Here is a 25,143-nt window from a genome sequence, read left to right as displayed (position 1 = left end):
AGTTTATAATGCCAATACTTAGGCTACATTTCGATTTCCGGATACATTGCAGTAGGCCTAATTGATCATTTTAAGGTCAACGTTATTTTCAACCGAGGTTCATAGCCTATGTTTTAGGTTGTTATTAGAGAAAGTAATTGGTGAGTGTTATTTTTTCATTTGCTGCTTTCTTTCGTTAACACAATTGATGTGTCTTTCTTACAGGGCTCCGTGGATTAATTTACCTAATTCCTTTGTTGGAGTTGCTGTTGAAATGAATAGGAGGTCCAAGCAGGCATATTTCCTTCTTTCCATTTATTGATCAGCAATCAGTTACAGGTTACAAGCATTCGCATGGTTACAGCATATTGAGGCCTTCGTCCCAGGCAGAGCGCCTAGGTTCCCCTAGCTCACAGTTCTAACTGATTCTCCGTTCCATCTTATACATCCCCAATCTGTGGGTGTCACCTTGTCCCTGTGTGTGTGTGTGTGTGTGTGTGTGTGTGTGTGTGTGTGTGTGTGTGTGTGTGTGTGTGTGTGTGTGTGTGTGTGTGTGTGTGTGTGTTGACCCTTAAGGCTCTATTGCCTCTTGTCAACAAGTTACCACAGGTGGTCTTATTTTCAAAGCATTCTTCAGTGTGGTAAAACCTCACAATGTCCACTATATAGCAGGATCTCACAGCTGTTACGAACTGACTATCTTAAAGTGTCCCTAGGCTCTCTTATAGTGCTTGCTATTCCAAATGACCTCTTCGCTTAGACCTCTCTGCATGTGAACTCCTATAGGCTGAAGTGTTCTGTGTAGGCTACAATTATGAGATATGTTGAGAGGCATAAGCTATCAAAATATACATCACAATTTTATAGCGTTCTTTTTTTTATGATTATGACTACTAGATTATGACTACTAGACCCCAGGAAATTACATCTTACCACAAAAGATCACAGGTCTAAGGATCTACTGAATCAGAATGTGAAGGGGGCCAACTCAGTATGTCTGACCCCCCTGTCTGTCCACTCAGTCAGTGAGTGGGGGGAGCCAGCGCCATTGATCTGATCAGTCGCTACTCGCTATGCTAAAAGGGGGACATCTCTCTCCTTCCTTTGTCTGTCTCTCAGCAGTCAGCAGTCTGTCGGTGAGGAGTTGAATTGAGGACGAGCTAGCTGGTGTCTTTACGTTAGGAAGGTGAGTAGTAACAATAATAATAGTAGCCTAATGTAATACTGTACACACGTATGTGTGACTGTAAATATGCGTAGTTGCGGGTTGCTTTGCCCCCTAGTGAAGTTAGCACCCCATATGATGCAAACATATAATATTGGTCATTGGTGTCATTCTTTAGTGCTGGATTTGTGCTATATTGTGCTGTAAATATAAGATAATCTGTGCTAGTATAATGTTTTGCGATATTTTAAGTAAATATGTTTATAAGCCTGGCGTACTTGTGCCCCCTCTTGGCCAGACCCCGTAATGACATGCCTGCCTAGTAAAATAATAATTTATATAAATATATATATATATCAAAATAGCACACTTTCAATTTCAATGGCACAAATTAGAGCACATAAAGCACTAAAGAATAAGATCATTTTGTTCAATTTGGACCCAAGAAATGGGGGGTGCAAGGCTCAGAAAAAATAGGCTAAACTTAAAATATCTAAGAAATGATCCCAGCACAAATTATAAAATGTTTATTAGATAGTTATTAGATTTAATGTAAATATGAGTGTTCTGACAAGTGCATGGAAATGAATAAATAACAAACTTTAGGCTAATTTATAATTTGTCATAAATAATACAGTGGTGTTCGCTAGAGATAATTGACTCACAGCCATAACTTATTTGGTCAGTGATCCTGCCACAATGAACTATAATAATTTGACCTGTTTCAGTTTTGTGATACTTGGCTATTGAAGTCTTGGCCGGTGTTGACACTGGAATCCTCAATTTAAGATGTAACTTCTGAATGATCGGAATAGAATGCTTAACCACTTCTGTCCGTTTACATTGTTCCATTAAAGAAAATCTAATCGATCGACCATTGGAAACATGGTGTAGTTGCAGTCATTCTACTTCATATTTTAATCGGGAATGGACTACAACACTTCCAAACATAGAAGTGCTAGCCTAGATTGATAGGATTGTTTAGTTAACACACAGTGAGTGAACTATTGACTGATTGGAACCTTTTGAACCTGTATCTTAGTTCATCATGATGCAAGGAGCCGTGGTGGTGTGGATTCTGTCCGCGCTGGTATGTCTGGGTACCAGCGCTTTTTTAAAAGGAAACGAGGATCTGGGAGCCTTTGAGCCAAAATCTGTCTTGACAAATTATGAAAAAAAAGGTAACAGCTGACCAGAGTTGGATTTGGCCGGTGGAGACATGTCTTATCCCTCCTTCTGGTCATACTAACTAACTACTGGTAACTAACTAACTAACTCTATCTATCTATCTATCTATCCATCTATCCATCTATCCATCTATCCATCTATCCATCTATCTATCTATCTAATGTAGACTGATATGTTTGATAATATCACAATTTGATAAAATTATGTACTTGTTACGATGCTAGCCACATTAAAATGTGCAAAAATAGATCTACAGTACAAGCTAAAGTGTTGGAAGAAGTGTAGGGTTTAAGTGCTTAAGAAAATATCCCCCTCTGTTTTTTTTCCTGTTTTCTTTTTCACATATCGAACCCAGCACCTTCAGGTCATGAAGATAACAGTGCAGACCACGCTGCAAACAACCTCTCCATGGTGCAATCTGCCATGGTGCAATCTGCAAACAAAGCTTTTGCCTTCAACCTGTACAGAAAACTGGCCGCTCAGACGGACAACCAAGGCAAGAACATCTTCTTCTCGCCCTCCAGTGTCAGCCTGGCCCTGGCAGCCTTGTCTGTAGGGGCCCGGGGCCAAACCCACCAGCAGCTCTTCAGTGGTCTGGGCTTCAACAGCTCCTTGCTGAACCAGGCTGACGTAAACCAGGCCTTCCGAGGACTTCTGACCAAGACCTCATCAGAAGACGCTCAGATCAGTGCAGGAATTGCAGTGTTTGTGGACAATAAGTTCAAGCCACACACTGAGTTCCTGGATGCTCTCAGGCAGTCCTACCTGGCGGACGGGGTCAATGTGGACTTTAACAATTCCACAGAGAGTGCTGCTACCATCAACAAGTATGTGGGGGAGAAGACCCACGGCAAGATAGACCAACTAGTGGAAAACCTGGATGCTGACACCCTCATGTATCTCATTAGTTACGTATACTACAAAGGTGAGATCTCTGAGTTGTCATTCAATTCTTACATTTTTAGAATAATTTCATATACCAGACAGAAATTAACAAATTAAATTAGTGTTATGCCTGCGATAATCAATGGGGACTGGGTCATTATTGAGAAATGTATCATGTATCATATGTGATAGCGTAGAGCTCTAATCACTGTGAAGGGGTTTATTTCTCAATTATGACCCGCGCCCCATTGATGATCCCACTTCTTACACGGCTACTGAAATAAATTAATCAATTGACCCAAAAGTAATAATAAAAGGAAAGGATTTCATTGCCGTAATGAAAGTATTCCATTCATTTCCAGTTACTGCGTTGCCTATTTCTCACTTCAAATCTGCTTTCAAAAACATTATTGACAATTTATTACATTACATTATTGTAAATTACATTACGTTTGTTTACACAGCTGCCATGTTGGATATGGCAACACTCACTGATATGAGCACGTGCTTTGATTAGACAATGATCTGGTATAGAGTTCAGTGGTCATTATTCAAAAATAACACACAGCTGAATTCTTTAATTTAGTTCAGCAGTCAAGTCAAAATGCTGAACTAAATGACACAATTCAGCGGCAAGCCATCAGCATGTGCACACCTCAGAGTTACGGTGGACCTTGCAAATAAAAGTAAAACATGACAATTGACAACCAATAGTGGACTCTTAATAGAACATAGTAATTGGGTCTCGCCACAGACATGTTTGTCCGTGTACAGACATATTGATGACCCCTGCTACAGTCACCTTCGCTTATCCTCATCGTTGTTTCTATTGTTTTCCGTCAAACAGGAAAATGGAAGACTCAATTTGACCCCAAAAAAACTCGGGAGGAGGATTTCATCGTGGATGAGAAAACCGAAACCAAGGTACTCCATCCCATAACACTACTATCTTACTGACTGTCTTTTTATTGGTTTGCCTCCGATCTGAACGAACAGAGCCACGCGACAAAACATAAACTTTGAGAGAATACAAACCTGCATGCCATGGTAGCAAATAAAGTTAGCCACTTTCCGACGAGTTCCGACCAGACGCTGAATTGAGACGTGAGTGTGACATCATTTCATTCATAAATTGTACTGCCCTGAGAGTGCGGCTGGGCAATGAATGGCATGGCCGCAGTGACGTAGACTCCGTGGGGGGGGTGGGGGGGGGGGGGGGCTCGAGCCCCCATGAAGAATTAGACCTGAATATATCATTACTCTATGGAATATATTCGCCTCGGTCCGTCCCGTTTGTACCGCGCCAGGTCGCGCCGCGACCGTTCGCGCAATTCTCGTCCTTGCATTGACTTTGTATGTAATCGCGCCGCTCTGACCATCCAAGTCTGAACGCACCTTAACACCTCTTTTGTCCTGGCCCGGGTGGCGGGTGGTGGGGGGTGGACCGTGTTGCCTGTCCTATTGTACACATGCAGATCAGGCATTCAAATGCTAATCTGGTGGCTTGTTTCACCCCAGTTTATTTCGGTGTATAAACTGGGGGAGATGGGGGGGGGGCCCCCATGACGATTATAAAAACATTTCGTCTCTGCATGGCCGAATACTATTACTGGGCGTTATCAACTGAATAAAACATATAGTCAGTGGACGGGAGTGGCCATTGGCCAATATGCCCTGTGAATTGCCACAGTGTTAATGTGCTGCGATTTCACATGCCGGCATTAAATGGCGTCGGCAATATATCATGTCACACTACAGAGGAAAAATGTCTGCATTGTTATCAAAGTGTGAACGCAGAGCGTCTCGATTAGAACGTGACAGTGACAGTGCGTCATGGCGGTGCTTCACTGTTGGGCCGTTTAATACGGCGTGCTGCTGCTGCATATAGGTCATTTTTACCACGGATCCTCGTGTTTGGAACAGCGAGGTAGATCTAACAAGCTCACAACGTGCAACAGCTTTGAGTCACCTAGCCAGCACTTTCAAAGCATATTTAGGCAAAATCTGTTGCCAGAACCAGCAGAGTTTCTTAATCTTTGGCCACCGTGGTGGGACCTATTTTTGTCAGTGCCTTACCCCGTTATCCCTAAACCTCTTTGCCTTTATATTTAAAAAGAAAAGTGAATAGTTCTACAAGCTCACGAAGGCTCTTCTAAGTGGTTCACATGGGCAGCGGTGGCCGAACGGTTTGCGGAGCGGTCTTGATACCGGAAGGTCACCAGTTTGAATCCCCGGACCGGCACGTTCAAATTACCACCGCTGAAGTGCCCTTGAGCAAGGCATTGAACCCCTACCATGAAATGTTCTATGAGCAGGGCGTGGCTGTAAACAAGCATCTCGAGCTTAGTCCACTGGGTAAACAAATAACTTTGCTTACTTCCTTTGACGTTGCAGGTTCGTGTCCAGATGATGAACAGGGAGGCCTGGGTTGATCAGTATTATGACAGGTCTATCAACACCGACGTCCTCCGTCTGCCCTTCAAATCCTCCTACTACATGCTGTTGCTGATGCCTTACGGAAATCTGGCTCAACTGGAGGAGCACATCTGCCCCATGCACTACGCCAAATGGCTCAATGGGCTGAGAAGGTTTGACATTACATTTGAGAAAAAAAAAGCATATACAATTGCAATTTATTTCAAAAATAGCCAATCTGCAAGCTCACACAATGTGTTTTGCGAGTGACCCGTTGTGAACTCTGAAAACTTGACATGCTCAAAATGATTACTTTCAGAATGTCATCATATTACATGTTACTTTATTACTTTAAATTGAAACGAATAATAATTATAATAATAACCCATGTCATTTATATAGCGCTGTTCAGGAGACCCAAAATCGCTTTGTTAGAATATTACTTTCTGTGCCAAGTAATGACAATTGCATTGTCAGAGATGAGTCAATTATTTCCCCATAGTCTTAAGTGTATTGTTTTTGCTTTTCCTTTGCAGTGAGGAACACTATATATCGGTTCCCAGGTTTTCCATCAAGACTAATGTAAACCTGAACGGTGTGCTGCGTCAGATGGGAATGACGGACATGTTTGGTGCTGCAGCAAATTTCAGTGGCATTGCAGAGGATGCGTTTGTGTCAGAGGTAAGAGCTGCCACAACGGATGAGGGTCTGACTGTCTTATTATGTCACAACAAATAAAAGGACAGATAGAGACAGTCGTCCATCAGTCCAGTAGCCATCAGACTGCTCAACCAAGCCATATGTTGCGTTCTATTCTCGGATTACTGCCAGATTCACTCATGGACTATGTGCACTACTACAGCAATGTATTCATGTCGTGTACCCCCAAATTGATGATACATTTAGCTGTGAACCCCTATTTTAAAAGATTTTGAGCCAAGGACCCCATAAAAAAATATAAAGGACTTACACACGTTTAAACTGTTCCTCATTTTGCTGGGGGACCCCCCTGGAACCCTCCAAGGACCCCTGGGGGTCCCCAGACCTCACTTTGAGAACCATTGCACTATACAGAACAATGACAGGTGCCTGTTACTGTCATTGAGGGGTGGAGTTAGGAGGTTTGACCGACAATTTGAGGATCCAATGGAGTTAGGAGGTATTTTGCGTGTCTTAAGTACCAGGTCTTATTCCCTAACTTGAGTAAACGAAAGACCTGAAGGCGTGGTCAATGCTCTTTGGCCACTCAGAATAGCCAAATGGCATTGACCACGCCTCCAGGTCTTTAGTTTACTCAAGTTAGGGAATAAGACCTGGTACTTAAGACACGCAAAATACAGCCCTTAGTCAGAAACAAACACTTTTCATTTGCTCAGTATTTGTGAAACCCACACACAGACGGGTGTCCAATAGCGTTGATTTATTAAAGAAAAACAATTAGTTGAAATACGTAGATAGGAGGTTTACGCCCGGCAGCGACGCTATACATTGTGCAACTGCAGACAGTCGGACAAAGTACAACATGACATTTTCAAATTGTGAGAATCACTGATCTAATCATTGATGGTTTATGTGCAGGTTGTGCACCAAGTCACACTGGACGTAGACGAGACCGGAGCCACTGCGGCTGCGGTCACAACCGCCAAATTCGTGCTGCAGTCTATGCCCCCGCAACTGCGCTTCGATCGTCCCTTCATGGTTCTCATCGCCGACTCCTCTCACAACATCCTGTTCATGGGAAAGATCGTCAATCCAAACCTCTGATGAGTCAAACTGCATGTGCTCAGTCATTCAAGGCAAGCGCAGATGTTGACCGATGTAACCCTATAGCTGACATCTAATAGTGTTTATATGTGTAGTTATCTTGGCTTGCCGAGTAGTTTGAATGTAAAGTAATTTGCAGACCAGTAAAAGCAGTGTTGTTTTCGTCGACTAAAACTAAGACGAAAAATGTTCGTCGACTACCTTTTTTCACTGACTAAAACTAAATAAAAAAGGAATCTATGATGACTAAAACTAAGACTAAATATACTGACAATTAATCAACAAATAAAAACTAGACTAAAAGAGATCCAGTTTTATGCCGCGACGCGTTGCGAGATTGTATATCTGCTATTTTCAGCATGCAACCAAAGTGTAAAATATGTCATTACGACGACATCAATGCCTGTCAAAACACATTTTAGTCGACTAAATCAACTGTAGATTTAGTCGACTAAAATCGTATGACATTTAGTCGACTAAAACTAGACTGAACACTAGAACATTCCAGGCGACTAAAATGTGACTAAAACTAAGTGATAACTATTCAAGAGACTATGACTAAAACTAAAATAGAAATTTGCTGCCAAAAACAACACTGAGTAAAAGCCACAAAATGTGCGTATACCATATCGTCTCTGTTGGGTGTCAAGAACTGTTTGTTACTTTTCAGGATATATATATTTTTTAATTATAGTATTATGTTTTAACGAACGATTGCAAAGCGGGAATGTTTCTTTGGACCCAGGAAGATTAGCCTTCACTGCTGTGAGGACTTAACGGGGGGATCCTTAATAAACAATGTGCCGCATTAAAATCATTTTGGGATGTCGTCTTTTTATTTTACATGAAATTCCTCTATTGCTTGCTTCACTATAGAAAAACAAAATCGTGTGAAGTGAGGGGTGCTCTTATCATCATACATCAGTGATACTCAACCTCAGGCCCGCGGGCCACATCAGGCCCGCGGGACCATTATGACTGGCCCACCAATGAAAATCTAAAAAAAAAAGAAGAAAAAAAAATCTGGAAAATGAAATAAAAATAAATAAATCTGAATGAAGTTATCTTTAATTACATTATTATAAGGGGGGGGGGGGGGGGGGGGGAGATGCAATGCAAATGAAAGACATATACTGTGTATCCCTATTCCCTGACATAATTTTATAGCTAAACGGACAGAATTCTATTTTATTTGAATGATAAAACCCAGCTGCCATTAATAGTTGGAAATGGAAATTGCGGAAATTGTAATTGCGGAAATGGTGGAAATGGAAATTGCGGAAATGGTAATTGCGGAAATTGTGGAAATGGTGGAAATGGAAATTGCGGAAATGGAAATTGCGGAAATGGAAATTGCGGAAATGGAAATTGCGGAAATTGCTCTTCACTTATAGCTATCTATTTTCAGGTAGATTGTTTTATTTTACTCAGTCAGCCATATCACTACTCATTTTTTTTCATGAAAAAGGTCATAGCTGGGTAATCTATTTTCAGGCAAATTGTGTTTATTGTATTTTATTTTACTCAGCCATAACAATTTATTTTCTGTTAACCAACTTGCTGGCTGGCAGGCAGGCAGACAGCTACTCATAGACAGGCAGACAGACAGCTACTCATGGAGAATTGGACAGGCAGGCAGACAGCTACTCATGGACAATTGGACAGGCAGGAAGGCAGACAGCTACTCATAGCAGACAGACAGCTACTCATGGACAATTGGACAGGCAGGAAGGCAGACAGCTACTCATAGACAGACAGACAGCTACTCATAGACAATTGGGCAGGCAGGCAGACAGCTACTCATAGACAGACAGACAGCTACTCATGGACAATTGGACAGGCAGGAAGGCAGACAGCTACTCATAGACAGGCAGACAGACAGCTACTCATGGACAATTAGGCAGGCAGGCAGACAGCTACTCATAGACAGGCAGACAGACAGCTACTCATGGACAATTAGGCAGGCAGGCAGACAGCTACTCAGACAGGCAGACAGACAGCTACTCATGGACAATTGGACAGGCAGGCAGGCAGACAGACAGCTACTCATAGACAGGCAGGCAGACAGCTACTCATAGACAGGCAGACAGTAAGACAGCTACTCATTGACAGACAGACAAATAACTTCATGGACAGACAGACAGACAGGCAGGCAGGCAGGCAAAGAGCTACTCATGTTATGTTATTATGTTATTATAACAGCTACTCATGTTATGTGCAATAATTTGTGCAGTTATGGAAACAGCTCTTTGTGTTTATGCAAGAAAATGTAACACATTTATTTATTTACATATTGTGTGCATGCACATTGTACTTTGATACATTTTGCGAAAATAAAGCAATTGAAAGAGAGAAGTTATCAAGTATCATTAATGTCGTAATTTTATCTACTGGCCCCTTGCCATTTTTGTAATGTGGCCCACAGGTAAATCTATTTGAGTATCCCTGTCATACATCATCTCATTCCGGCCAATCACAATTTGCGTCCTTACCTTTCACTCTTCACCTTTGTCTTTACACAAACTCGGAAAGCTGGGCATAGGAGGCTACCTCAAAATAAGTCGTTTTGATTGATCGTGTAAAAATTCTTAAGCACACAATATGCTGTAAAGATTGCCCATTCCTTAGAGATACTGCACCTCAGCAAGGTTTGCTAACTCTGACTGTTTATTGTGTTTTCATCCTGCCAAGTTTCCGTATTGTAGCCAGTGGAGAAAAGGGAAGTAATCAATCTGGGAAGTAACCCATCTGCCAAAAAAAAGGAAAAACAGTGCCATCTGCTGTTTGTTTCAGAATCTGTTCTTGAGAGAATGGTTGTATTTGAATTGAACTGCTTAGTAAAGTGGAATTAAATGTGGGTTGTCTTCTGTTATTTTTATTGATCAGATCCAAAACGTTGGATGTGTTCACGTAAGGTGGTAAACTCAGTTAACAAGTTGTATTGGCAGTAGCCTACTACTCGCTATTAGTCATCAGACTGATAGCTCTACAGTAGCCTATTACAGCAAAATTACAAGCCATTATTGTATTTTAGTGATGGAGCCTGTGACGTCAGAGCAGAGACCCTATAAAGGTGAAGGTGAGTTCATTTATTCACACTGAGACAAAGCACTGCACTGAGTTCATCCATCTAATAGAGCATCACCTACAGCAGAGTCACAGCACACTACATTGGATCCACAGCTGTCAACAATGGGACGCAGAAAGGCCACGAGGAAGCCAGCACCCAAGAAACAACAGATGGGTCTGGACACCCTGTTCACCTGCCCATTCTGTAACTACAACAACTCCTGTTCTGTCAAAATGGAAAGGACTCGTAATGTGGGAATTATAACGTGCTGTGTGTGCATGGAGGCGTACCAAACTCCTATACATTATCTGTCGGAGCCAGTGGATGTTTTCAGTGAGTGGATAGATGCCTGTGAACAGGCCAATGCATAGCCGTCCAAGGTCGGTGTGTCTGACGTCTTCCTTTGAATGCCACCATGCACAAAGAGACCCTGCACTGCCTGCAGCCTGCCAAAGTCACATGCACACAAGGGGCTCCTCATCAATATGTAGAAGAACATCCTAGGAACATCATGCCAGGATCAGAGAACAGGAGTATGATACTTTGATGTGAAGTAACGAGAAGCCATATGGAGTTGCTTCAGAGGCTGCAGTACTTGGAGGATTATACAGTGTGTTTGAGATTTCTATGTAATGTCTAGACTTGCTGCTATGAGAGGCCTTTAGAATTACATATTACTTCCTGCTGTATATGTAATGAAATAAATCACACTTGTGTGAAGTGAGGGGCGCCCTTGGGTGGCAAGCAGAAAGTCCATAGACTTGGCTGACACCGTCATGGTGGGGCATGAATAAGACAGACATAAAAAGACCATTGACTGCCACATGACGTCATGCGGGCACACACAAAGCCATGCGTTGTTGAGGGGCTAGCGCATATCAAATATCACACTTGTGTGAATTGAGGGGCGCCTTTGATAGCATAATAGCTTGTTGTGGTGCTGGTCAGTTTTGTCCATTTTAAAGCATATATAGAGCGGTGCCCGTGTTGTGATATCAGAACAGGCCAGATCCATATATGGAGATATAGGGGTGATCAGATCCAGACCCGAGGCTTTTGTGCTGGTCCTGGACAACCGGAAATGCATGTCCCCTTTTATGCCCATACATGGAGTTCTTTGTCAAACATGCCAAATGAGGCTTTTGTGCTGGTTCTGGACAACCGGAAATGCAGAGTACACGTTCCACCGATCTATCTGTGTCCCTTTTATACCCATATATGGAGATTTCTATATGTGTCACTCTGTGTCCCTTTATGGAGTTTATTCAGAACAGGTCAGCATATATGGACTATATATATGCTGACAGATAGATATATACTGCACGCACATTTTAAGCCAGTCACCGGTTCAATATAGCGGAACAGATGGATCTGAAGCTGTTCGTTAGTGAGGGCAATCCACATTGCCTGAAGCCGTTAGCGACGCTCCAACTGACAGGGGTTACATGTGAGGTTCAGCATGTCAACCCTGAAGAGCGAGTGGTGCCATTCCTCAGCTGTCCAGCCCTGCCAGCCATGCTTCTGCCAAGTGGACTGCACCTTTTCAGTGCAAACGCAATCTGCAAGTACATGTTTGAAGTGAGTGGACAGCTATCCAGTGACCAGTGCCTTCAATGGCTTGAATGGGAAGCCACAGAGCTTCAGCTGGCGCTTATGGAGGCCCTCCACATGGCTGTGCTGCACGGGAAACGAGCAGAGGCATCCAGGTGCCTCCAGGGACCCCTCAGCTACCTGGATCATAGTCTGAGGAACACCACCACACCATACCTAACGGCTGAAGCTGTTTCGGTGGCCGATATCGTTCTGTGGGCATCTCTGCACCCTGTTATGTCTGATTCCACCCTAACAGGCGAACACAAGGCACTGCGGGCGTGGTTTGACCGTGTGGCCATTCTGCAGGCCTGTCAGACTGCAGCTCAGAAGGCGCTGCAGGGAAAGGGCCTTGAGGCACTGAAGGGCTTCATGCAGAGGCAGCCTGCTCCACACTCCAGCCAGCGCAGAGACCCCCAGACACACAGCAGCAGCTCCACTGAGGGTGAGGGAGAACGTCAGTTCTCTGAGGAGGAGATGGCATCAGCTGCCGTCACATGGGGTCAAGGACTGGACAGCTGCTCAGTGAGCACAGAGAGACAACATCCCATCCTGCCTCAGGAGGGTAAGCGTAACATCCTGCTGACTAGTGCTTTGCCATATGTCAACAATGTCCCCCATCTGGGTAACATCATCGGCTGTGTCCTGAGTTCTGACGTCTTCGCCAGGTATGGTCGTCTGCGAGGCTGGAACCTGCTGTTCGTGTGCGGTACGGATGAGTATGGCACAGCCACGGAGAACAAGGCCAGAGAAGAGAACCTGACACCGCAGCAGATCTGTGATAAATACCACACCATCCACTCCAGCATTTACAAGTGGTTCCAGATCGACTTTGATTTCTTTGGCAGAACCACCACAGAGCAACAGACAAAAATAGCCCAGGACATTTTCAGGCGGCTACACAACCACAAGTTCCTGGTGGAGGACACGGTGGAGCAGCTGCGCTGTGAGAGCTGCCAGCGCTTCCTGGCCGACCGCTTTGTGGAGGGGGTCTGTCCTCACTGTAGCTTCCCAGAGGCCCGTGGGGACCAGTGTGACGATTGTGGTCGACTCATCAACGCCGTAGAGCTCGGGGATCCCCAGTGTAAAGTCTGCCGGCAGTCTCCCGTCATCCGCTCATCCAAGCACCTGTTCCTGGACCTGCCCAAGTTGGAGAACCAGTTGAAGGAGTGGCTGGACAAGTCGACCAGTGCAGGAGACTGGACATCCAACGCCAAACAAATCACGCACTCCTGGCTGAGGGACGGACTGAAGCCGCGCTGCATCACCAGGGACCTGAAGTGGGGAACACCAGTGCCCGATCACCCTGACTTTGCAGAGTGTGCGGGGAAGGTGTTCTACGTGTGGTTCGACGCCCCTATTGGCTACCTGTCCATCACCGCCAACTACACAGACCAATGGGAGAAGTGGTGGAAGAATCCGCAGCAGGTGGAGCTGTACAACTTCATGGCGAAAGACAACGTGCCATTTCACAGCGTGGTGTTCCCATGCTCCCTGCTGGGCGCTCAGGACAACTACACCCTGGTCAACCACCTCATCGCCACCGAGTATCTGAACTATGAGCGTGTCAAGTTCTCTAAGAGCCGTGGCGTGGGCGTGTTTGGAGACATGGCGATGGATACCGGCATCCCCTCAGACGTGTGGCGGTTCTACCTGCTGTCCGTGCGTCCAGAGAGCAAGGACTCTGACTTCTGCTGGGATGACATGGCTACCAGGAACAACTCTGAGCTGCTTAATAACCTGGGAAACTTCATCAACAGAGCAGGGATGTTTGTCAGTAAGTTCTTCGAGGGCTGTGTGCCTGTAATGGACCTGCAGGACAAGGACAAGATGCTCCTGGCCCAGGTGGGCTGGGAGCTGCGCCAGTACATCCAGCTCATGGACAAAGTCAAAATTTGCAACGCTTTGAAACACATCCTCAACATCTCTCGCCATGGCAACCAGTACATCCAGGACAACGAGCCGTGGAAGAAGATCAAGGGAGGAGACTCCGACAGGCAACGTGCAGGCACAGTGACCGGTGTGTCTGTGAATATTGCGTGCTTGCTGTCTGTGATGTTGCTGCCATACACGCCGACGGTCAGCCAAACCATCAGAGATCAGCTCAATGCCCCTCAGGCGTGCATCAACACCTTTCTGAAAGGTACTGGCAGCTTTGTCTGTACCCTGGCTGCTGGCCACCGCATTGGCACCGTCAGTCCTTTGTTCCAGAAACTAGAGGCAGACCAGATTGAGGCTTTGAAGGAGAGCTTTGGTGTACAGCAGACAAAGCCACAGAACGCCGCTGAGGCCACGCCAGTGGCTGCGTCAACCCCGGTCACTGTGTGCAGCGGTGACCCAGAACGAGTTCAGCAGCTCATAGAGGCCGTGGCCCAACAGGCGGACAAGGTGCGAGCGCTGAAGGCCGTTCTCACAGGGGAGGTCGCCAAACTACTGGACCTAAAAAAAACAGCTGGCTTTGGCAGAAGGGAAGAGCCCTGAACTGGCACAGCAGAAGGGCAAGAAGAAGTGAGGTATATTAAAGCACATTTAAAATGACCCAAAGAGGTTAGTCAGAGCAAAACTATTCATGTTACATCGAAGGTTTCAGGTATCATACTGGAGAATGTGAAGATGTACACTAAGAGAGAGAGATGAGGGTATTTGCCACTTCGCCACTATTCAACCTTATCTGTGTGTTTTTATACACAGATAAGCCCTGGTGTATTGTCATTGGTGTTCTGTAGCTCTGTGGGCGCACTTTCGAAGCTGTCTTCCACCTACGTATTTGTCCAAAATTGACATAAGTGGAAGACACTCGGTAGGCTCTCAGAAACTATAGGGACTGTGGACAGGTAGGGTTGCCGTAGGAATACTGGAGAACTCGGCCCGCCGACTCTTCTTCATCTTTGGCGAGATTTCTTCCCCTTTCGGCGACTCTTCGTCACTTTCCGGTTCGAGTTCTGTCTGAGAACTCGGTCCGAAAGTGACGAAGAGTCGCCGAAAGGGGAAGAAATCTCGCCAAAGATGAAGAAGAGTCGGCGGGCCGAGTTCTCCAGTATTCAAAAAGAGACAATGTCGTATTGCATGAATGAATTGGACAAAGCTGCATGGCTAGTCCGACGGGGTAATGAAAGCAGACAGTGTCAAATTAATACATAGATAATTAAAGTTCCAATTTTGAAGCACTGGTTAATGGACAAAAAACCAAAATGAACTGAACCAGTTCCCATTGGGAACCAACCGGTGTAAAAGGAGTATATGGCTCCATCAACTAAATATGGTAAAGGTGACAAAAATGTCCCCGGTATCGACCCGTGTCATTTTGGGTTCTGTGTTAAAGATCTTCGAGAAGGTAATTGAGCAACTCAATGAGTGCTTATAGGAACAATCTTATGTACAAAGTAAGGTTTTAGAAAATCATATTCAATTGTCAGTGTCACATATGTTTGTTTTTAACATAACAAATTGAGAAAGAGCTATAGGTTATAAATACCGGTAGTCCTTTTAGACATGGCTACAAATTTGTTCGTGTTATGTTTAACTATTATTAGTATTAGTGCGTCGGCTCTAATTATACAGTATTTGTTTTATTTTTTAGACATGAGAGCAGTGTTGGCGTTTCTATTGGTCGCGTCTGTTTGTAGTTTATTTGTTTTGTTTTGTTTTTCTTTAGACATGGCTGCGTGCAGTGTTGGTGTTTCTATTGGTCGGGTCTGTTTGTAGTTTATTTTAGACATGGCTGCAGTGTTGGGGGACGCAGTCACAGAGGCAGAGCAAAATGATCGTTGTTTCCACAAAGAAAGCATCAAAGGCAGCCCCGATGAGGAGGCCCGACTGGAGAGACAACACTACTGGAAGATCATCGATGCCTTTAGATACTACAGGTACGAAAACACCACTAACGGATGACAATACACTGGATGCTAACAGTTTAGCTAACAGAAGTAGCATAATAGCGCGGAAAAACAGCCGATCTGCAAGCTCACAACGCGTCACCTCGCGACGCTTTGTGAGCTTGTAGATCTGCTGTTTTGGCAATACATTTGAACAGGGGTTAATTCAGGACGTTATTGTTATTCACATTTAGTGCTTATCTCTGCCGACAAACTGTACTTAAATGGCACATCATATTTTAGACAATACCTCATCCATATTGGGATGATTTTGTGGTTTTGGAATGGTGCTTGCCAGGCCTTGCCTTGAACACAATTATTACACGAGATATTTTTTGATTGATTGATTAGTTTATTAGACTGGCATAAATGTAAAAACAGCAACAGAACAGAGTACAGTCAAACACTTATTCCAAAAGGGATAGCACAAAAAATATATATCTAGAAAACGTCCTTGGGGTCTTGTTTCTATTTAGGCCCTATGCAATCAATTCATAGACTAGCCCCTTTCGGCACCCTCTGTTACCTTTTCTGAATTTGTAAGGCGGTACCCTAGGGTCCCTCGTAGCTTATTCCACCCTCCATAGGACGCAGATTTACCGACTGTCTGTTCGCGGAGACCTGCTCGCTCGCTTGAGTGTTGGTGAGATGTTTCAAAGATGCATAAAACAGCTTTAGGAGACCGCCGCAACGTTTGCGAAACGGCATTTAAGTACTTTTTTTCCCATTTTGCTTCGCCAAACTCTTCTCTCCTCTCTCTTCCTTGTTGACTTCGCATTGTACCGCCTCCCGAGCGGCGACTGGCTAGCTACACGTCCTAGTTACTGCATCTGATACTGCATCTGATAGTACCTGTAGTATCTTTGACCAGCTCAGTGGCCTTGTGGTTAGAGTGTCCGCCCTGAAACTGGGAGGTCGGGGTTCGATCCCCGGCCGGGTCATACCAAAGACTGTAAAAATGGGACCCAGTGCCTCCCTGCTTGACACTCGGCATCAAAGGTTGGATTGGTGGGTCAAATCTACTAATCAAATGATTCCCGAGCGCGGCGCACGCTGCAGCTCACCGCTCCTTGGCTGCGGCTCACCGCTCCAAGAGATGGGTCAAATGCGGAGAACAAATTTCACTGCGGTAACGTGTGTGACAAATCGTATGACTTTGACTTTGACTTTGATTGGCCGACCGCGTGCATGCAGGATGTTTATAATGCTGTTGTGTTGTGGGAGGCAGGACATGGCGGAAGAGACAATTTCAGCGAAGCAAAACTTCCAAAAAAGATAAAAGAATACTTAACGGCAACAGCGGTTAATGCCGTTTTGCACACGTTGCGGTGGTCTCCTAAAGCTGTTGTATGCATCTTTGACACATCTCACCAACACTCAAGCGACAGAGCAGGTCTCCGTGAACAGACAGTGGGTAAATGTGCGTCCTATGGAGGGTGGAATAAGCTACGAGGGACCCTAGGGTACCAAAATTCAGAAAAGGCAACCGAGGGTTCTGAAAGGGGCTATTCATAGACATGGCATGAAGAACAACCACCAAATTCAATATTATCCATAACAACAAATAAAATAATGTCAGGAGAAAATAAAACATTATGTACAGAGTGGGAAAGAAAGAGGGAAGGATTGTATGAATAATGCTCAGTACAGTAGGCCTAAGTATCCTGGACCATGAGCTGTAATTATTTGACACATAATAAGTGGGGGTAAAAGCTAATCATTTAACCGAAGAACAGAATCAGAATGCCATCACTATAGTCACTACAGTGTAATGAAGCCTTTAGGAGAAGACAACACTCATGTCATATTATGATATTACGATATTACGATATCTAGTCTGATATTATGACAACATCGATATATTGATGTATGCCCACTTGCCCAGCCCAAATGGTAGCCTCGTTTCTTTTGCACGTATGCCCAGCCCAAATGGCCCATTTATTTTGCACATCTCATAACTGATAACTATGAATTGAATATGAAGGACCCCAATGGAAACGAGCCATAGGCATTCTTGGGGTTTAAATCAATCTCAACAGACCTTGTGTTGAACTGTACTTTCCTATGCTGTACTGTTAATAAAGTATTCAATCAGTTAATCAATCAATAACTCGTCAGTGTTTATAATCTAGATTCTAGAACAGTGGTTCTTCTGCGCTGCATACGGAACTCGCCTATCGGCTCGCTTCGCTTGTTCCTGCAGCAACGCAGGCGTGCCACAATAACACTGGCTCCTTTTGTAATGACGGGTTGTTGAATTGTGTGTTTTTGCGTGTGTCAGGGACCATGTCCAGGAGCAGGTGAAGCGCGCAGAGTGTCAGTTCCGCAGTCTGCAGCCTCACCACCAGATGCTGCTGCCGGCCGTGCTACCCAACCTGGCCCTCATCAGCCAGTGTGTGGAGCACAACCAGGAGGTGCTGCAGGCCATCGTCCTCAACTGCATCCACATGTTCGAGAACATGGAGTACGGCGAGGAGGTCAGACGCCTAAACGTTTGACCTTTTTATGGAGCACCGAAGTCTCCACGTGATTGACTCATCCATTCATTATTCCCATAGACTTGTTTAATATGGCGTAAAATAAACAAATGAGCCAATGTTATTCTCCATAGACGTAGAGAAATTACTTCCGTGAACCAGGGGATGAACAACTGACGTCATGATTTGGGTACTCAGTGCTTCTCAAACTGTCATGTCAAGGAACCCCAAACTGATGTATTTAGCCGTGGACCGGACCCCATCTTTTTATCTTTTTAGAGGGGCGCTAGCCCCCTTACTGGAGGTTTGAGGGTGTATGTAAACACAGACATTGTGCTAACGCAAGCATTGAATGCCATTGACAATGAATGGCTAGTTTTGACTCACTGCGGACCCCATCTGAAAATGTTTGTGCCTGAAGAGAAGATTTGTGTTTTTTTTAATTATTTTGTATTTTCAAAATTATAAAACAATGTCCAAACACTTTCAAGATTGTTCTAAAAGGCTCAGAAATAGCAGATGTACAAGCTCACAGCGCCGTGAGCTTGTACAACTGCCATCTTTGAATAGCTAACATAGAAAACATGGATGAAGTTGTTAAAATGATGGTCATTGCTTTATTAAGTTACACAGTAACACATTTAGCTGGGGACCCCCTGGATATGCGGCCTTTCATCATTTGACTGACCGCTCGAAAACAATTGTAGGAAGTTGATTGATGACATTTTGTCTCCTCTCCAGGACGATCTGAGGAAGGTGCGTCCGCCCTCGACGTTCGACATGGACAAGCTGAAGTCCACCATCAAGCAGTTTGTGAGGGACTGGAGCGAGACTGGCCAGGCCGAGAGGGACACCTGCTACAAGCCTCTCATCCAGGAGATCCAGAGACTCTTCCCTGCGGATCGATAGTGAGTTGCATGCATGTTCTGCATTGAAAGCCTTTAGTTTAACCCATTCTGAACGGGAACCCATTTTGGTGTTGGCATCGTGTCGTGCTTTAGCTATTGAAAAATAGCAGATCTACAAGCTTGGTGGCGCGCTAAGAGCTTGTAGGTCTGCTATTTTTTGAACTGACATTTTTAGAATCTGATCTCAGGTCAGAATGGGTTAATCAGACCAGTGTGTGTCCGGTGGAAACCTCGTATGAATCTGATCTCGGGTCAGAATGGGTTAATCAGACCAGTGTGTGTCCAGTGGAAACCTCGTATGAATCTGATCTCGGGTCAGAATGGGTTAAAGGTAGCTCTCCACTGAACCGAGGTTGGCGGCGGTAAGTGTTGGAACATCTGCCGTGGGTACACTGTCGTGTCGGGTCGCCGTCCATGCAAGCTCGTTCGACCGTCGGATAGCAGCACGCTTGTTTTTGGAACAGCGCATCAAGCCATCTGCAATTCTTAGCACCGCACCGTCTGTCGGCGTCGGCTCTCATGCACGTCGGCTCTACGGATATATCAATATTCTATCGATGCCACTATGACTTTTTGATATCGCAACGTCGTTGTCAAAATAAACGAATTGTCAAAATATCACAGTCCTGCTAGCGCATGTCGACCAGACGTTTTCAATGTGACATGTATTTTATTGTGTCAGTGATTTGTCCAAGGTCAGCGTGCTGGTTCCGGGGGCGGGGCTCGGCCGACTGGCCTGGGAGATCGCGCGGCTGGGCTACATCTGCCAGGGCAACGAGTGGAGCTTCTTCATGCTGTTCTCTTCCAACTTTGTGCTCAACAGGTAATCCTGGACCCGTATAAGCCACCAGTTTTATTATCCTGGTAGGGTGGGACCCGAGTGGAGCACCTCTGCACTAATGCATACGTCGTTGCTGTCGGGCAGAATCCTCTCATCTCCATATTCTAACTGTTTGTGTTTTCTTTGTCTTCGTGAATGAATGCCCGACTTGATCATACTACAGTGTCACATGAAAGCATCAAAAGTAGCAGATATGCAAGCTTTAGAGCTTGTTGATCTGCTATGTTTTGAACCCTAAAAAGTAACAGTTTTGGGAGGTTTCCAACCCACAGAGATGATATGCAGTATATACTCATACAAACTCAAGTTATCGTTATCTCCTTTGCCATCATATGCACCAGGTTGTGACTTGCATAGGCGTGCAATGTTCATATTTATTGGTGAAAGATTGTACAACTCACATCAGTCCAACTATAGCTGGCAACTTGGCAAGGGTCAGATCGTAAGAGAAGTATATTAGACACACATGTCAGTGGTAAAGTATTTATTTAGTTTTGCTGTAAAAGGACCGAGTACAGAGAAAAGAGCTATATACATTTGATTTATTATTACAGTAATTCTGTGTCAAACACAGAAAAAAGGGATCTTTGTAGTTATACACAAGATAAGATTATGCTTGTGACATAAGCTGACCAAGCTGTAGCTAAAATGTAATGTAAATGCATGTAAAATGTCACAAGTCAAAAGGTGAACAACTTAACAGATAAGTTGTTAATAATAATTCTACCACAATGCATCCTCACTATCTGTTCTGTATTCTTGCAAAAAAATACATTTTGTTTAATGTTTAATACATTTCATATAAGTGCTGGACCCAAGTTGATCAGTGTTTGATTGGTGGTGATTCCTAGTGTTGCAGTGTCTGTAGCCCAGCTTGTCCATCTACTTATAACATACGGCTCCCCTCAGGTGTGACAAGGTGAATTCTCTGACCCTGCACCCATGGATCCACCAGTTCAGCAACAATAAGAAGTCTTCAGACCAGACACGATCCATCCGCTTCCCAGACGTGAACCCTCAGGGTCTGCCGCCTGACGCTGACTTCTCCATGGTGGCCGGGGACTTCACAGAGGTGTACACGGAGCCCGGTCAGTGTTAACCCATTAAGAAGACCAGGAAAGCATCTGTCATTTTAGATTTGAGCTAAAAAGCATTATTTTATACTTTTGGCTATTCATAAAGGGCAGATATACAAGACGATTTACAATTTAGGCATTTAGCAGATGCTCTTAATCCAGAGCGACTTACATTAAGCAAGAACAAAAAAGCATGGGAATACATCACATAAAAAGCATTTATCATGAAACATGCGTAAGTTAAGAAAGTAACAGTGGAATATCTATATAATGAAACTATACATATATACTATACTATGCTATACATATGTACTATGACTTCTGGGGTCCCTGGAACAAAATATTTTGAGATGGGGGTCGGCGACCAAATACATATAATTTTGGCGGTGCTTCGCATGAAAAGGTTTGAGAACCACTGATATAGAAACATGCGTTTTTCAGGAAACTGTTAGTATTTAGAAGACATTTGTAGAAACGGTCTCAGGTGAATGGGACTTCCAGGAGGTGTACACAGAGCAAGGTCAGTGTTAATAATCCTCTCACGAGGACTGATAATGATGCATCTTTTTTAAATATTGCTGGAAGGACCATACAACGCATATTTGAATATTTGAAAACAATTAATATATGGAACAACTGTGCTTGAATCTGTAAACTTTGTGCCGCAAGTTAAAGTCCTTCTAAGCTTTGTAACTGTGGTAACTCCTAATATACCAAATGTTATTCCCGAACAATTGGAATTGATACTATCCCTATGCTGGTATAATGAGCTTCTCTCTCTTTTTTCCCCCCCTCCTTTTCATATATTTTACTCTCACTCTTTCGCAGAGTCCTGGGACTGCGTAGCCACCTGTTTCTTCATTGACACGGCTCACAATGTCTTGGACTACGTAGAGACTATCTGGAAGATTCTCAAACCCGGAGGGGTCTGGATCAACCTGGGTGAGTCATGGACACAGTGGTCCCCACTCTCTGACCAACATAATGTTCTGTCGTATAAACACTGTTAAAATGTGACAAACAAACTGATGCCGTGTCACCAGGTCCACTGCTGTACCACTTCGAGAACATGGCCAACGAGTTCTCAGTTGAACTGAGCTATGAAGACATCAGGTCGGCCATCATTAAATTTGGCTTCCAGCTGGAGGTAAATAGAAACTCATCTTCAGTGCTCCTAAATCTATGGCGCTCTCCATGGTTTTGATCAAAACGGCAATGTTCCGTCTTCAATGTCTGTCTTTAATCAAGCATCTCGTTTGGAATATAAACACTTCTAGAGAGAGATGAGATGTGATGGTGCGAGTTAGTAACTGCAGATTATGCCTCCCGGTTTTGGGGGGGGGGTAATGGAAGGCAGGGCTTTTCAGATCAAACTAATATCCTTTTGTATGAACGTCATACTGTATGTTTCGTTTTTCCTCAGGTGGAGAGAGAGTCGGTGCTGACCACGTACACCGAGAACGACCGCTCCATGTTGAAATATGTCTACGACTGCGTCTTCTTCGTGGCACGGAAACCCTCAAAGCGCTACGCCAACGGTCACCCAGACATGCCATTGCGGATCTCGCCGCCGCCTGCCAAGTCGCCGCGGCGAGAGGGGACCAACGACCTGACGTGACACACATTTAAATGACGTGTAGCGAGGAGTGATGATCAATTTTAACCGATTCACTGAAGAGAAAGAAACAAAAAGACAATGAACTCTGTTTTTTTCCCCCCCTTTCTGTCATTTTTATTTTTATCTAACGTGTCTCTCTTTGACAACATTGTCCGATAATATTCCTGGTGAAACCTGCCGAGTGCAAGTGTAGCCATTGATTGAATCGAGGGCTCAAATCTGGTCGGTTGCATTTGCTTACCATTTGGTTTTAATGGCGTGTGCCCTGGTGAATGTGTTCTATGCTTGCAGACTACTTGGACCTCATGTGCATTACCTTTCACTGCGTGAGGAGAACACTAGCGTGTGCACAGTAGACATACAACTGTGGGGGTAGGAGTACTACTGCATCAGTTACGTGTTGTACTTTTCTTTAATGGCGCATTGGAAATCTATCCACAGTTCACCTAGACTGTTGTGGATCTGAACAAGACTGAAAGTACTTCAATGGTGTCTAAAGAGTTAGAAGTATGAATAATAGGCGGAAGTTGTTTTAAACTTATTGTATGTTCAGACACCTGCTCACTTCACAATAAAATCTCTTTTAAAATGTATTTTTAACTTTTCATCCATAGACGTCTTCATAAGCAGCTGCTTAAAGAAATTATGTTCACGTACCTATAGACTGATACGTAATGTAACGACACACTGCTACACACAGAGCAGGTCTGAACACATGCAGAACCGACTCCCACACACTATATTTGCTATTAAAACAATGAATGCCTTTCTTAATTTCTCACAAGGTTAATTGTGAGTGTGGTGGTCTCAAAAACTAAGATGAACTGAAGAGGCGAAGGACTCGCACACCACAAGGATTGCTCAACCAGTGTTGCCAACTTAGCGGATTTGTCGTCATATTTAGCTTCTTTCCAGACCCCCCTAGCGACTGAATTAGTGAAAAGCTTCTGGCGAGAAATCTAGCTTTTTTTCCCCTTGTGAATTGGGGACAAATCGTGTTGACAGGCGCCAGATATGCGCCAGAGATAAAATATATATTTTTTTTCTCAGCCTCAAATCCGCTAAATTGGCAAAACTAAAAGTGGTCGGCGCGTCTGGTCTGGCTCACAGGTCACAGCAGGCTCAGTGGCTTCCTCGGCTCGGTTATGTGCACACTGCACAGACTGTCTACCAGTGCTTCCTCCTTTCTTGCTCTGCCTAGGTGAGTGCGCTCCGGTGCGGTATTTCCGAACGCGCCCCTCGAGCTCGACAGAGCAAGAAAGGAGGAAGCACTGGCAGCTCAGTTTAGTCTGCTAGTAAAAATAAAATACACACTCGGATGCATAAAGTATTAACCTTCTAATTCCTGTATGGATCGGAACAAAATAGCGTTCTAAACATTAGTTGAATTGAGGTATGTTTTTTTTATATTACAATGAGTTTAAACGATGTGTTATCAAATGAAGAGATGATACAAACTAAGTGCACATAAATGACAAATGTTTTTCTGGGCTGGCTACATATTTTCGTTGCTAGGGGCGCCTAAAAGTCGCTAGGGACGCAAAAAAGTCGCTAGGGGCGGCGCGCGCTACGCGCGCGCATATCCCACCCCTGGCGACTTTTAGCTACTTTTCGAGGAGCCACTAGCTACTTCCGTCACTGGAGAGTTGGCAACACTGTGCTCAACCCTAAACTCAGATCAGCCACAATGGGGAAGCTGGAAGTACCTACACTAAAAATGCCGGGACAACGCTCCACACATCCCAAACTCTTCTCCCTTCTGGCTCCAAAACTAACTTCCCATTACAATCAGAACTGCAACCTCACTCCAAATTTTCTGCCGTAGTCTGAAAACCCACCTCTTCAGACTCCATCATGCCCTGTAGCACTTACCCTAGCCCCTTAGATAGGACTTTATGTAGACTTAGATAGCATTTTATACAGACTTGTAGTCATAGCACTTTATAGTAGCCTATATAGTATAGTATGTATAGTTTATATTTGTAGTTTCATTATACAGATATTCCACTTTTAAGCCCTTAGCTTACACATGTTTCATAACTACTTTTTATGTAGGCCTATATGTTTTCATCTCTGGGAGGTGGGAGCCCATCTATCTTGTATTGCTAATGATTTAGTCCCTCATTGACTGTCATGTATACTGTATGTATAGTGATCACATCACAGTGAAGCTCAGATCATCAAAATAGCCATTCTTGTACATTCTCTAGTTACATTTATTTATACGTGAAATAGTCGTCACAGTCCCTCCCCCTTTCAGAACAACGAGTGGCCCAGGAAATAAATCCCAAT

General features: G+C 44.2%; 4 protein-coding genes across 4 annotated transcripts; all 4 read left to right on the top strand.

Moving 5' to 3' along the window:
* Positions 1 to 1,023: 1,023 nt before the first annotated feature.
* On the top strand, positions 1,024 to 8,213 carry LOC308317311 (alpha-1-antitrypsin-like protein GS55-MS). The gene is made up of 7 exons (XM_080766211.1): positions 1,024 to 1,165; positions 2,187 to 2,325; positions 2,688 to 3,257; positions 4,065 to 4,141; positions 5,612 to 5,805; positions 6,169 to 6,313; positions 7,211 to 8,213. The coding sequence occupies exons 2-7, from the start codon at positions 2,193 to 2,195 to the stop codon at positions 7,394 to 7,396; spliced, it is 1,305 nt and encodes a 434-aa protein (XP_080622337.1). The 5' UTR covers positions 1,024 to 1,165; positions 2,187 to 2,192; the 3' UTR covers positions 7,397 to 8,213.
* Positions 8,214 to 10,588: 2,375 nt separating this feature from the next.
* LOC308316884 (transcription elongation factor 1 homolog) lies at positions 10,589 to 10,837 on the top strand (the record flags this gene model as incomplete). The annotated part of the gene is made up of 1 exon (XM_080765670.1): positions 10,589 to 10,837. One exon carries the CDS (start codon positions 10,589 to 10,591, stop codon positions 10,835 to 10,837), a length of 249 nt encoding a protein of 82 aa, XP_080621796.1.
* A 994-nt stretch (positions 10,838 to 11,831) lies between these two features.
* LOC308316883 (methionine--tRNA ligase, cytoplasmic-like) lies at positions 11,832 to 14,568 on the top strand (the record flags this gene model as incomplete). The annotated part of the gene is given in 2 exon segments (XM_080765669.1): positions 11,832 to 14,498; positions 14,500 to 14,568. Coding segments are annotated over 2 exon segments (2,736 nt in total).
* Positions 14,569 to 15,788: 1,220 nt separating this feature from the next.
* carnmt1 (carnosine N-methyltransferase 1) lies at positions 15,789 to 23,468 on the top strand. The gene is made up of 8 exons (XM_080766715.1): positions 15,789 to 15,922; positions 18,213 to 18,408; positions 19,150 to 19,316; positions 19,999 to 20,139; positions 21,067 to 21,245; positions 22,062 to 22,175; positions 22,277 to 22,380; positions 22,657 to 23,468. The coding sequence occupies exons 2-8, from the start codon at positions 18,280 to 18,282 to the stop codon at positions 22,849 to 22,851; spliced, it is 1,029 nt and encodes a 342-aa protein (XP_080622841.1). The 5' UTR covers positions 15,789 to 15,922; positions 18,213 to 18,279; the 3' UTR covers positions 22,852 to 23,468.
* Positions 23,469 to 25,143: the final 1,675 nt, after the last annotated feature.

Source organism: Protomyctophum bolini, assembly GCF_963924005.1.
Source record: "Protomyctophum bolini genome assembly, chromosome: 6".
Classification (NCBI taxonomy): domain Eukaryota; kingdom Metazoa; phylum Chordata; class Actinopteri; order Myctophiformes; family Myctophidae; genus Protomyctophum; species Protomyctophum bolini.
Note: the sequence above shows the minus strand (reverse complement) of the source record. Positions and strands in the feature narration are given on the sequence as shown.

What these genes read in the sequence shown, in the direction of transcription:
- LOC308317311 (XM_080766211.1), top strand. Translation starts at nt 2,193, where the DNA reads ATGATGCAAGGAGCCGTGGTGGTGTGGATTCTGTCCGCGCTGGTATGT. An exon ending in TAGTTACGTATACTACAAAG is followed by an intron (nt 3,258 to 4,064) that starts GTGAGATCTCTG and finishes TCCGTCAAACAG; the next exon opens with GAAAATGGAAGACTCAATTT. An exon ending in AGGATGCGTTTGTGTCAGAG is followed by an intron (nt 6,314 to 7,210) that starts GTAAGAGCTGCC and finishes GTTTATGTGCAG; the next exon opens with GTTGTGCACCAAGTCACACT.
- carnmt1 (XM_080766715.1), top strand. Translation starts at nt 18,280, where the DNA reads ATGCTGCTGCCGGCCGTGCTACCCAACCTGGCCCTCATCAGCCAGTGT. An exon ending in CTCTTCCCTGCGGATCGATA is followed by an intron (nt 19,317 to 19,998) that starts GTGAGTTGCATG and finishes TTATTGTGTCAG; the next exon opens with TGATTTGTCCAAGGTCAGCG. An exon ending in AGGGGTCTGGATCAACCTGG is followed by an intron (nt 22,176 to 22,276) that starts GTGAGTCATGGA and finishes CCGTGTCACCAG; the next exon opens with GTCCACTGCTGTACCACTTC.